The sequence below is a fragment of the Atta colombica genome, unplaced genomic scaffold (genome assembly GCF_001594045.1).
Source record: "Atta colombica isolate Treedump-2 unplaced genomic scaffold, Acol1.0 scaffold238, whole genome shotgun sequence".
Lineage (NCBI taxonomy): Eukaryota > Metazoa > Arthropoda > Insecta > Hymenoptera > Formicidae > Atta > Atta colombica.
Window position 1 is genome coordinate 1,528,331 of NW_017259336.1, and position 12,325 is coordinate 1,540,655.

Below are 12,325 nucleotides of genomic sequence, written 5' to 3' on the forward strand. Positions count from 1 at the left end.
AACCTCAAATGATAATATATGTATTTTACTTGATTTAGTTTAAAAAATGATAAATGTGTTTTATTTAACTTAAAATTATAATCTAAAAATGACAAACATATTTTACCTAGTTTGTTTAAAATTGAGAACTGCGGATGTAATAAACATATTCACTTAAAAAATATGACAAACATATCTTTCTTAAGAATATAGTCTAATATATTAATTCAACGCGATAAAATTAAAATGCTAAATATATTTCAAAATTTACTTTTTGTATACTGAAGTTTTAGTAAATTTTTCATTGGTCATTCATAGACAAGTTTGTATGTAGTAAGCAGATTGAAGTGAAGAAATTGCCTTTGCATGTATATTCATGTTATAATTAATTAATAGATTATGTACAGATGGAGCGAAGGATGGATAAAAAATATATAAATATTTAAAGTCATTTATTTTTTTCGGAACCTTATTTCGGTGATTACAGCGAAAGAAGGAGGAAAAAAATTAAAGAAGAAATTAACTAGGATTTTGTAATAATCAAGGGAATCGGGGAGAAAAGCATAAAGAAAATCGATTTTGGAAATCACTGATCGAATTTCATCCATCAGAACATAGGCTTTGATTATATACCGTTTGTCGAGAAGGACGTGGAAATTTGGAGAAACTGAGAAAATAAGGAGAGAAAAGAGTTAAGATTGCCCTAGTGGTAATAATATTTAAAGTGGGGAAGAGGAAACTCGTTGAGGAATTCTATCAAAGAAGAAGAAGACGCGGGAAAAGAGGGGCGAGGAAGTTCAGAAATTGAAGGCTGAGGGATAGAGGAGATAAATCCGAGATTCTTTCCGTTAGGACTGATGAGGGTGAGTTTGGTTGAGGTGAAAAAGGGGCATGAGGGGATAGGAGAGAAACTCGTTTGGATTCGAAGGATGGTAGGACGCTAGGAAGTAGGAATGGGGTCACAGAGAGAAGGGGACAGAGAAGGAGAATAATAATTGGGTTAATAATCACTTAAATCTACGTTTGCTTGACTAGGTTTATTTTGTTCATCCTGAGCTGTATCTCTTATAGCCTACGCTCGGTTGCGGCGGTTCTTTATGTGCTTCTCGTATACCTTTGATTTACATTTGTACGGAGAACATCCACTAAAATTTATCGCGAATTAGTAAATAAATAAAATTAAAAAAAAATGAATAAGCAAAAAGAGAAAATGACACACTATCAATTTTCGCGGATCATGCAAATGTCATGGTTTAAACACCGAGTTCTAAGTAACAAGGATACGGATCAAGTCGATCTTGATCGAGTAACCTGTAGTAGCTCTACGGTAACTCGTACGATAGGAACTCTAGCGCATGATGAAAATAATAATAAATAAATTCTAAGACTCAAGGGTGTTCTTTTCGAATTAAAAAAAAAATTAAAAAATAAGTAAGATTTAGATTTATATTACTTGTTAAGTGTATGAGCCGAACGTTATGAGCTAATTGATGGAAGAAGAAGACCTTATTTCTCAGGAGTAGAAGCGATCAGATATCTTGAAAGTGCATAAAACTCAATCGTACATTAACTAAGTTAATGAAAGACTTGACTGATTAAAAAGATTGCCCCGAAATAACTGATGAAACTGGATCGGTCATAGAATAAATGAATAAATGATGGATTGATAGAGAATCGACTGACAGGCTGAATGTCAACTAACTTCGCGATTGCGAAGGATTCTCTTTATATTCGGAGTCGATTGTAGGGATGAAGGTATCGCGTACGGGATGATTTTATTTGGGATTAGGATTATAGGATTGGGATTAGGATACAAGTTGCGAATTAAATTTTAGTATTGGTATTGCTTGTTGTGTTTAACTGTTAATTGACGATACAAGATGTTTTCGTCATTACAATTTATCGAGTGTAATAAATTCGGAGAGGATGAGTCAACTACGAACGGGAAGAAATACTTGTATTCAACAACTTTAATCTTACTGTTTAGAAGATCTATCACCCAACACTTGCAAAAAGTTAGTTTAAGTCATACTTCTCGACTCTTCCTGTCAAAATAATAGAAGAGAATCTGCCATCTGCTCCATCGCTATCAATATTTCTTGTGGCATAAATGTTGATCCACAGATGTTTTATAAGCGGCTTTGATAATGAAAATCTTTATAAAAAATCTTTATAAAAAAAAGGCCTGTAAAGTCTGGGACGTAATAATTTACGTCCCATTATTTTTTTTCTAGTTTCTCCGTTATTCCTTCTTCATATCTTTGTATTGAATTAGTTGATAAGAAAGCGCGCTTGATTATTTGTCTTACATTAAAAATATTATTAAATTATATTCCGTAACATTCTATTGCTAAATCGCATCATTAAAAAATCGTAAAATAAATATCATAATTATTTAATAAAATATTTTTAACACGTGAAAAGAAGAAAAACGTGGGAATTGGACAGAAAAAACGCAACGGAAAGAAGAAAGAGCGCGAATAAGATGATGAGCAGGGAGGCCCACAACGGGAATGAAAAAATAATATAGTAAGTAAGGGAAAAAACGCAACGGGAGGGAGAGAGAAAACTGCATAGTACTACAAAAGATGGGGGAGGGGAGAGGAGGGAACGAGAGAACACTAATGGGTTGAAAAGAAAACACAATGGGTAGGAGGGAGAAACAGCAAAACCCTCTTTCCCGTAGACCTTTCATTTAACGCATTTTCTCCTTCCTTACTCCTCAGATCCAACATCTGTGACGCACTTCCTCCTTCTTTGACCTTACATATACTCACACATATACACGCGCGCTCACACCGCATATACATATACGCACATAGTGGGTTAGAATCGGTGTAGCTTACTTACTTAAATACAATATATTATGTAATGATGCATTTTTACAACCTTTACATACGTGATGTCATAGTATAAATGATTTATAAACTTTTTAACCTTTTACTGCATAAACTAAAACTTAGTAAGATAAATTTGTTATAAAATTTAGATAAACAGATGTCGGTTTTCAAGCATTAAATTTTGCCTGATTCACACGAGACACCGTGAGGTTGCTAGTTGAGTAGTTATTGAACACCGAATTGACAAACAAGCGTGCGATTATATAGTTTAACGTAAACATATTAGATTTATACTACCCCGGAATCTTAAATTCAAATGCGTTGCGTTTTCGAAACTTAAAATTGTAAAACGATTGTAATTGATAAAATACATATATATGAAACGTTGCTGTGACGTGACATATGTGAATTGTCGCTTAAAAAATACTAAATTTATTTTTTCTATTCTTGAACATTGTCAGTATTATTTCGAAACATTTGCAATGCGTAGCACAGCATGGTTTGTTTGTATATTACCAGCTATCAGCATAATTACGTAGTATTTATTATTTGACACATATTATCGCCATGTTGCTATATATGTGCTGTTGACTGCGGATAGCATGCAGACGATGACAAGTTGCCGGATTGCCGCCGATTTGTTGACAATGTTCTGTTTGCTGATAACAAATTGACAACACCAATTGTTGTCAAGGAAATTGATGCTGATACGTTGCCATCAAGAATTCGAATTCCATTGAGTTTAATGCGACAGATATAATGCTGTCTCATCTTGTCCTGAGTTTGTCGAAATTAGCTGCAACAATTTTCAGCAACATGTTACTGCATTCGGCTGTTCAGGATTTATTAATGTTTTATTGATTTCATATAAACGCATAACACATAAATATATAATATGTATCATAAGTATCCATTAATAAAAAAAGATTATGTGAATAGATTTTATTGCTATTTAACATCAAAATTATAACATTATTTGTAATAGTATTTATAAACAGTATTTATAAACTCTGACTAGAAACGTAGAACATAAATACATACACACATATATGTACGTACATGACGGCACGTTCTCTGGATTTGTCTCCGATGAACTTTTTATAACATTTGAAATGTTATCAAACAATAATAAATATAATATTCAAGATTTTTGAGAAAGGATAATTATAGATTGCACAACTTCGGATTAAAATGATATAATAGCTGTCTCGTAATAATTTGTTATAAGGAGCAGAACTTGTGTTGCAGAAAGACGCAAGCAAATTTGAATTTGAAAAAAAAAATTTGAATATTTATAAATAAATAATAAAAAATTATTTATATAAGTTATTTATATAAATAAAAAATCAATAAAATAATTTGTTTAAATAGGCTTTTTTTATTAATAGATATTTGTGATTATGTGTTTGAAACATCATCAATAAAACATCAGTAAATTTTTGATAATGCGTTAAATTCATCTTGAAGACCTCTACATTAGTATGAAAAAATTGTAAAGTGCTATTTAAAAAATTCAAGATAATTTGAAATTTTTTATTAAATTTTTTTATGACAATGTTATAATTCGCATGAAACAGATAAATATTTACCCTTGATTTTTTTTTTAACTGTCAAAGCTTTTCTTTAAAAATCATGGCGAACAGTATACATCCCTATAGCACAAAATATTGTAGCCAATATTGCAACAATATTTTAATAGTGCGCAATATTTTATTAAAAATAAAAATTGCTGCAATATTGCTGCAATATTGAAATTTTAGTATTTTATTGGAAATATTGTAACAATAATTGTGAAATATATTAATTTTAATATTTTGTATTAGAAGTATTATAATATATTGCTGTAACATTATAATTCAATAAGTAAGTTTGTAATCCTGTTATGAAATGGTGCTTCCTGGAATGTGCTTCTTGTAAGAAAAAAACCATCTAGGAGTCCTATAAGAGAAAAGGTATATGCAAATTGAGTTGGCGAGTCTCCTGGAGATTCTCAAGTTTTTTCGAGTGTGTTTCCGGGGGGTCCAAATATTTTTTATTATAAGATTTTTGTGTATATTTTGGAACATCATGATAACCAATAATATTTTAGCAATTAATAAAATTATATTAATTATTGAAATACTGCATAATGTTGCAGCAATACGTCTACAGTTCTTTAAATATTGCAGCAATACCGCAAAATATTGCAATAATATTTTATTTTAACGGACATAGAAGAAATTGCAATATTACAATGTTGCAGCAATGTTTTGTGAAATACAATCTTTCAAAGTAATAATGCTGCAATGTCGCTGTAATATTTTGTGCTGAAAGGATATATATAAAATATTTTTTATTATTTTCTCTTACATATTTTTTTGTTGAATTTTTAATATACTGTTAGAAAGTATAACGATTGGCATAATTTTTGGGACATCTTCGACAGTTTAAAAAAAGTTGGAAGGTAGTTACTCATTTGTTTGACTTAAGCTACAATTAGCAATAATTAGCAAAAATTGGAAGAAACTTTTTTTAATAAAAAATTTAATTTACTTTGATTTTTTAAATACCACAATGTAATTTTTTCATACATTTCGTACATTTTTTTATAGTATTACTATATTAAATAAGTAAAAATGTTGCAGTGACATTACAAAATTGCTATAATATTAGGTGTAGTAAAAAGAAATCCATTATTTTTGCATGAAATTGAATGGAAAAATAATGGATTTCTTTTTACTACACCTAATATTATATGGTAATATATCAATAATATGGCATAAATATTACTACAACATTAAATATCCGCGAACTGAAACATTTCTGCATTATTGTGGTAACATTCTAGTAATATTTACTTCCATAGTATGCGTTTGAAGAACGTGCTGTTAGCATTATTACATTATCTAATTCTTGTTTTACATTTAATTATAAGAAAAATAAAATGAGACACAATAATGCTTATAACGCTTTCATCGAATGTAATCCAAGAATATAATGTATCCCTAACTTAATTTTTAACACAGAATAACAAAAAATTTTACTGTTAATTTAGGCCATGATATACAGTAATATTGAAAATCTATAGTACAATTTTTTTTTGTCAATATATCAGAAACAATCACCTTACATTTATCACCGAACTTTATTTTAGGGAACCTGTTTCAGAAAATTATATCAAGTGAAATCATTTGAAATTCACGAGTAAAAATTCTCATAATGCTGCAACTTTTTTTTTATCCTGTCTGATTCTTACTTAGGAGAAATTTAATTCTCCATCTATTGGTGGTGTCGCGGCCTACTACTACTCGCAGCCCCTGTAATTTGACTTGTAATATTTGAACAATATTGCAATAATATTGCAATGCGATATACCATATAGTAATATTTACGTTATATTGCAATTACATATCATAAATCTTAGTAAAATTACTATAATATATATTATATTAATATTTTACAATGTATAATATCTCAGTAATATATTCGTTATATAGTATTACTTGTTATAATATTATACTGTAATATTATACTGCAATATTATACTGTAATTATTGCAATATTACATGCTGTATGTAGATTGTAGGGGTCTTTAAGAAATTCAATATGATTTTATATCAAACCTAATATCAATTTAATATTAAATTTGTAGTATTATTTGAAGTAATAATATTTATATGCTCTATAAATAGTATTTAAGATTTTCAAGAAGGGATAATTACAGCTTGTATAAGTTTGTATCGAAATAGTATAAAAGCTGCTATGCATAATAACTTCTTAAAAAGAGCAGAACTTTATGTTGCAAAAAGACGCAAGCAATTTGAAATTTGAACATTTGCTTAGATAAGGGAGTTATAGTTTGTCTTTATATTGATGCCTCTACAGCACGAAATATTGCAGCAATATGTTAATAGTGCGCAATATTATAAACATTGCAGCAATATTGTAATATTGAAATTTTAATATGTCATTGAAAATATTGCAACAATGTTGTCAGATATTGTAATTTTAATATTTTGTAGGAAATGTATTGCTTTATATTGCTGCAATATTATAATTCAATACGTAAGTATGCGGTGCCGCCACGAGATGGACATGCTTCTCATAAGAAGAAAATATCCAGGAGGTCTAAGAAAGTATATGCAAAATGAGTTGGCGAGTCTTCTGAAGATTTCCAAGCTCTTTCGGATGTGTTTTCTAAACTCCTGAATGTTTTTTTATTAATATTATAATTTTATTTTTTTTTTTTAATATTATAATTTTATTTTTTTTTTTTAATATTATAATTTTATTGTGTGTATTTTAGAATGTCATTTTAGAAACAATATTTTAGCAATTAATAAAACTGGATTAAATATTACATTACGTTGCAGTAATACATTTGCAATGTTACTCTAAAAATTGTAGCAATATTACACAATATTTCAATTTTATTGTTGCGGACATATACCGAAAAAATGTTACGGTTGTTTCAACCGAAAATATGATAATTTTCGCCCATCAATATATTTGGTTGTGATAACTGTAAAGTGGACATATTTTTACAGCTATAAAATGATATGCCAATTTTACGGTTATCACAATCATACAATAGTTCTTATACTCAAATTTATAGTTCTTATAACCAAAACATGTATAATTAATGAGCAACTTTCGGTCGTGGCAATCATATCCGATTTTTGTAGAAATATTATTACAATATGCAACAAATTGCAACAATATTTTATGAAATATTACAATCTTTCAAAGTAGTATTGCTGCAATGTTGTTATAATATTGATTGTCGTCAATCTTAGTGTTTGAAATACAAAACACAGAATATTTTTATATGCTTCGATAAATACAAAATACGAAATACAATTGTCTTACAAATACTATTTTTCAAATAAAAGTATTTCAAATATGTGCACAGCTCTGCTTGTAAGCCTATCTGATGGCATATAATAAAATAAGCGATGCTGTCTTCAGATATGGCGACTAATTGAATTTGTGATAATAAATATGTAAGATCAAATGGACATGTCTCGTGCTATATAATATATATCGGCATTAATAATTTAAAAAATAGTTACTCTACTTAGACGTTAATTGGAACGAAATTCTTTAATTTTATAGAAAGAGACATGACCTTGCATCTCGCATGATTGCAATTCTAACTCTGACACACATTACAGTTTTCGCTACTATTAGGGTGACTATAATTGTTACTCAGATAATAATTTCTCATCAGAATTGTATCATAAATGCGCGCATGTGTATTACTAATTGTATTACAGATAAACTACAAACTATTCAATGCCGCGCGCGATAAATCTGCCATGAATTATCAAGTGGGTCGATTTGACATGGAATTGGAGCCCGATGTTAATTCACCTTTCGATCACCATAAGATTATGTGTTCAACGAGCTGTCCACGACATTCCTACAAGAAGTGTGTAAGGCTAACCAGTTTACCAAACACACATATAAAAAATACCATTGCATCTACAGTAAGTCATATATGTTGTATATTTGTTATAGATTTAATTTTTATATTGATTTTACATCAAAAGAATTGAAATAAATGTTTATTTTACAGACAATTAAAGATAAAATTTGAGTTAACTTAGAAAATTATTTTTAATCACAAATGCAAGTAATGTGATACATAATTTAAACATTTTTTGACCATCAAGATAAAGAAATTTCTTTAAAATAAAAAATTTATTTTTTTTTGTAAATTATGTTCGAATTCTAATTTTTTCTTAGTCCATTAATGTTCAGTTAGACGCGATTTTTAAATAAATTTCAGCGGATTTATTTGTTATGTTTTAATGTTCTTAAAAACATTAAGCAATAATAATTTTTTATGTAAAATTTCTTGCTCTTTCAGAATCTGTCCTTAGAATTTATAAAAAATAATTTTAAAAAATTATAGCAAATTTTTTGGAAAGATGTAATTTTTCAATTTCAAATTTTTTAAATCGATTTATTTTAATTGATATTTATTTATAGAAATGATATTAGGATAGTTTTGAAAAATCAAAATTATTTCCATGAATCTTAAACTTGAAAACAGAGATCTTAACTGTTATAACTAAACTTTGGAAGGGTATAAAATCTCCAAATACCTCTAAAGTTTTGCTCCAGGACTTTGGAAGATCATCACATCTTATATGAAAGTATAATTCAAGATAAATCTTTTTTATTAATATAATATTAATTATGAATACTGCATAATGCTTCTTGGCTATATACTGTATACATATATGTCACGGAAAAATTTGTCGGATATAGTATCACAAAAAAGTTTAAGTATCATATTTTTCAATATTTCGGAAAGTATTATTATGTACAAAACATTCTGAGAAAAAGATTTCATTTTACTTTCTAATTCGAAGAAGTATGTTAGAACTTCCAAAAAAATAAGAAAATTCACGACAATCAAACACTATTCATAAGTAGCAAGAACACTCAGATAAATCAAGCATTTCGAAGGAATGAAACGCTTGTCCACGTTCATTCTGGGTAATTCTGAGAACGAATACAAAATTAAAATTAAAAATCACTGATGCATATGTACAAGTGTAGTAAAAAAAGATTTATTTCGATTTTTTGTACTTTCTCATATACAATATAAAGACTTTCTGAAGGTTTTTAGAGCAAAAACTAACTACATTTGGAAGCCTATGAAGAATTTTAATCAGTTTCACATGAGCTACAAAATATTAAAATTTAAAGCGATCCATAACCCATTTTCCATAAGATTTGTGCAGGATTCTTTGTTAAATAATGCAATTTTTATTAAAAAATTTTTCTTCTTTTTTTTCTATTTTATATGTAAATAATTATTTATATATAAATAGTTATTTACTGAATGAATTATTTACTACAGAGTGAAGGTAATCCAAGGCGTCACTTCAGCAGCGAGCGCCGAGAGAGTCTTATACGGAACATGTTACAAAAATCGATAAGAATACTGAGGACCGGTAATAGTCGAGCCTGCATTTGTAATAAACGTCAGCTAAGGAGAAGAAAAAGTGAACGAAAGGCAAGCACTACTTTGGGCATCATCGTTGGTGCCTTCATTATTTGCTGGTTACCATTCTTTATGCTAGCACTAATTAGACCATTCTATAAACCTGATGCTATCCCGCATTCAGTATCATCCCTGTTCCTTTGGCTTGGTTATTGTAATAGTGCGTTGAATCCAATCATCTATGCGATTTTCAATAAGGAGATTCGCAAACCATTTATTTTAATAATGTGCTTACGCTGGCGCAACATCAACGAGTTAATGCGTGAGGAATATTATCAACGACAGTTCGGTGAACGAAGGACAAGAAATGATATTAACGGCGGCAATGATGGTACGGAAAATACCGAGCGGGCGGATCTCGATGATAATAATCAAAACATCGGCCATAATAATCATGATATCGACAATAACAATCAGAACGTTAATAACAACCAGAACATTGACAATAATAATCAGGATGTCGACCATAACAATCCAGATATCAGCAATAATAATCAGGAAATCGATGGTAACAATCAAGATATCAACGATAATAACCAGGACATTGGTAATAACAAACAGGATATCGATAATAAAAAACAAGAACCTGATGACAGCAAGGTTATAGTCAATAAAAATCAGATTATCATTGACATTGTCAAGGAGTCGGAGATGTCCCGCTTCTGATCCAAGGCGTGTTCCTCTAATAACGAGGATTATGGTATTCAACGAAGATCATCATCGTACTGCATGGACATCTTTCAAGTTGTTGCTGAAGTTCATGCACCTTGTATAACAGAAACTCTTGTGTGATCGATCAAGATGGATACCAGACATGTTCCAGGAAGATTCAGTGGTGTTTGCTCCATATAATATTTATACATTAGCTAATTAATAATTCTCTGTTTCTGCTGTTATTTCCTACTCTTTTAGTACAGATATTTATATCATTTTTTTATTAAAAATAGTTTATTTTTAATATATTGTTCTACTTTTTTGCCATCTTAATTTTATTATGTTGAATCTTGTTCCATTCTTTATTTTATTTTTTTCTATATTACTTTATTGCCAATAATTTTGTTGTTAAGAATCCGAATTAATTAACTTAGTTAATTTCGCAATCACAGAAAGTAATTAAATAAATTATTTTTGAGGTTGATCAAGAATTTCTAAAATTATGTTATGAAATCATATGAGAACTAAAAGACTTGCATAAATATATTGTCAATCTGACCTGTGCAAGAACTATATATGTTTACTCTTTTTTTAAAGATGTTATCCAAAAATAATTTTTTTATAACTCAAAATGTGATACATACAACTTTTTAATATTTAAAATTAATATATCAGCTATGTGTTAATATACAGACTATAATATTTTGTTTTTAAATCTATCTAATTTCTTAAATACCTTCCTTTAAATTATTATTTTTAAAGTCTTAAAAACATCTTTTGAAAATTACAATGTTGTAAATATATAAAACTTTTGATCAAGATTTCTTATCTTTATAGCACTTATTAAACATATTTTCAAAAGTACGTTTAAGACTTTAAAAATAATCTGTATAATTTTTTTATTCTTGACGACAGTAAATCTTTACATTAGAGGACACCTCGCCGCTAATCTTGACCTTGACATATATTATAGAGGTGATCAACTTATAAATTAATCGGTAGTTTCTTATAGTTTCTGAGATATTAGTTAAAGTGTAATTTTAGTAGAAAATTTTTTTAGTAAAAGCGTCAAAGAAAGTTACCGAAATTAATTTTGAAAAAAAGTAACGGTAAATTATAGTATCTTATCTACTGTTAATTATAAAGAGTGTCGGGAAATTTATTAAAAGAATGGAGTCGAAGCACTATAAGCTTCAAAATGACATTTTTTCGTAATTTTTTTGGGTTTTTCTACACGTGTGAGTAATATACATAAGATATGATGTCATAGATAATAGAATAATCATCAACTTTAACGATTAATATGTTGATTCACGGGGGAAAACACTTTTGCCACATTCATTTCGTGCAAAATCATTTTGCAGCAACTTTTTGCAACTCTTGACTGCTGAGACTATTGAGTCGATGTTGAGTCAGTTAAACAATGTTGGCAATTTCTATGGGGTATATGAATAGATAATTATTTCATGATAAACGATTCTCCAACCAAGTTTTGGTTGTCACAATCAGATCACGCATAATTACATATTGATGTAATTGAGACATCAAGTAAATAAGTCATATGAACCATACATATATTTACCACACAAAAATAACTACGATGTAACTATATTGCTTGCAATTAAATATTTCTGGTTATATGAACCATATCTTTTTCCGTGTAATCGTTGTAATTATATATAAAATATTATAAATAATTATGTATAAGCAATTTATATTTCTCCAAATTTGATTTTTTCTAAAATAAACAACACGAAATTATGCGTTTAATAATTTTTTACAATATTATTATTTTCACGTTTTCACATTATTATTATTATTTATATTACACTAAAAAGTAATTTTAGTGTAAACA

At 28.6% G+C, this 12,325-nt stretch overlaps 1 protein-coding gene across 1 annotated transcript in view; it reads left to right on the plus strand.

Annotated features, from left to right (window-relative positions):
- The window catches only part of LOC108688688 (5-hydroxytryptamine receptor 1-like), a 21,624-nt gene extending 10,774 nt beyond the window's left edge, over positions 1-10,850 (plus strand). The window contains exons 4-5 of the mRNA XM_018195030.1: positions 8,075-8,287; positions 9,673-10,850. Coding sequence (XP_018050519.1) covers positions 8,075-8,287; positions 9,673-10,482 — 1,023 coding nt within the window. The 3' untranslated portion in view covers positions 10,483-10,850. The remainder of the gene's footprint in view (positions 1-8,074; positions 8,288-9,672) is intronic.
- The last annotated feature ends 1,475 nt before the right edge of the window (positions 10,851-12,325 follow it).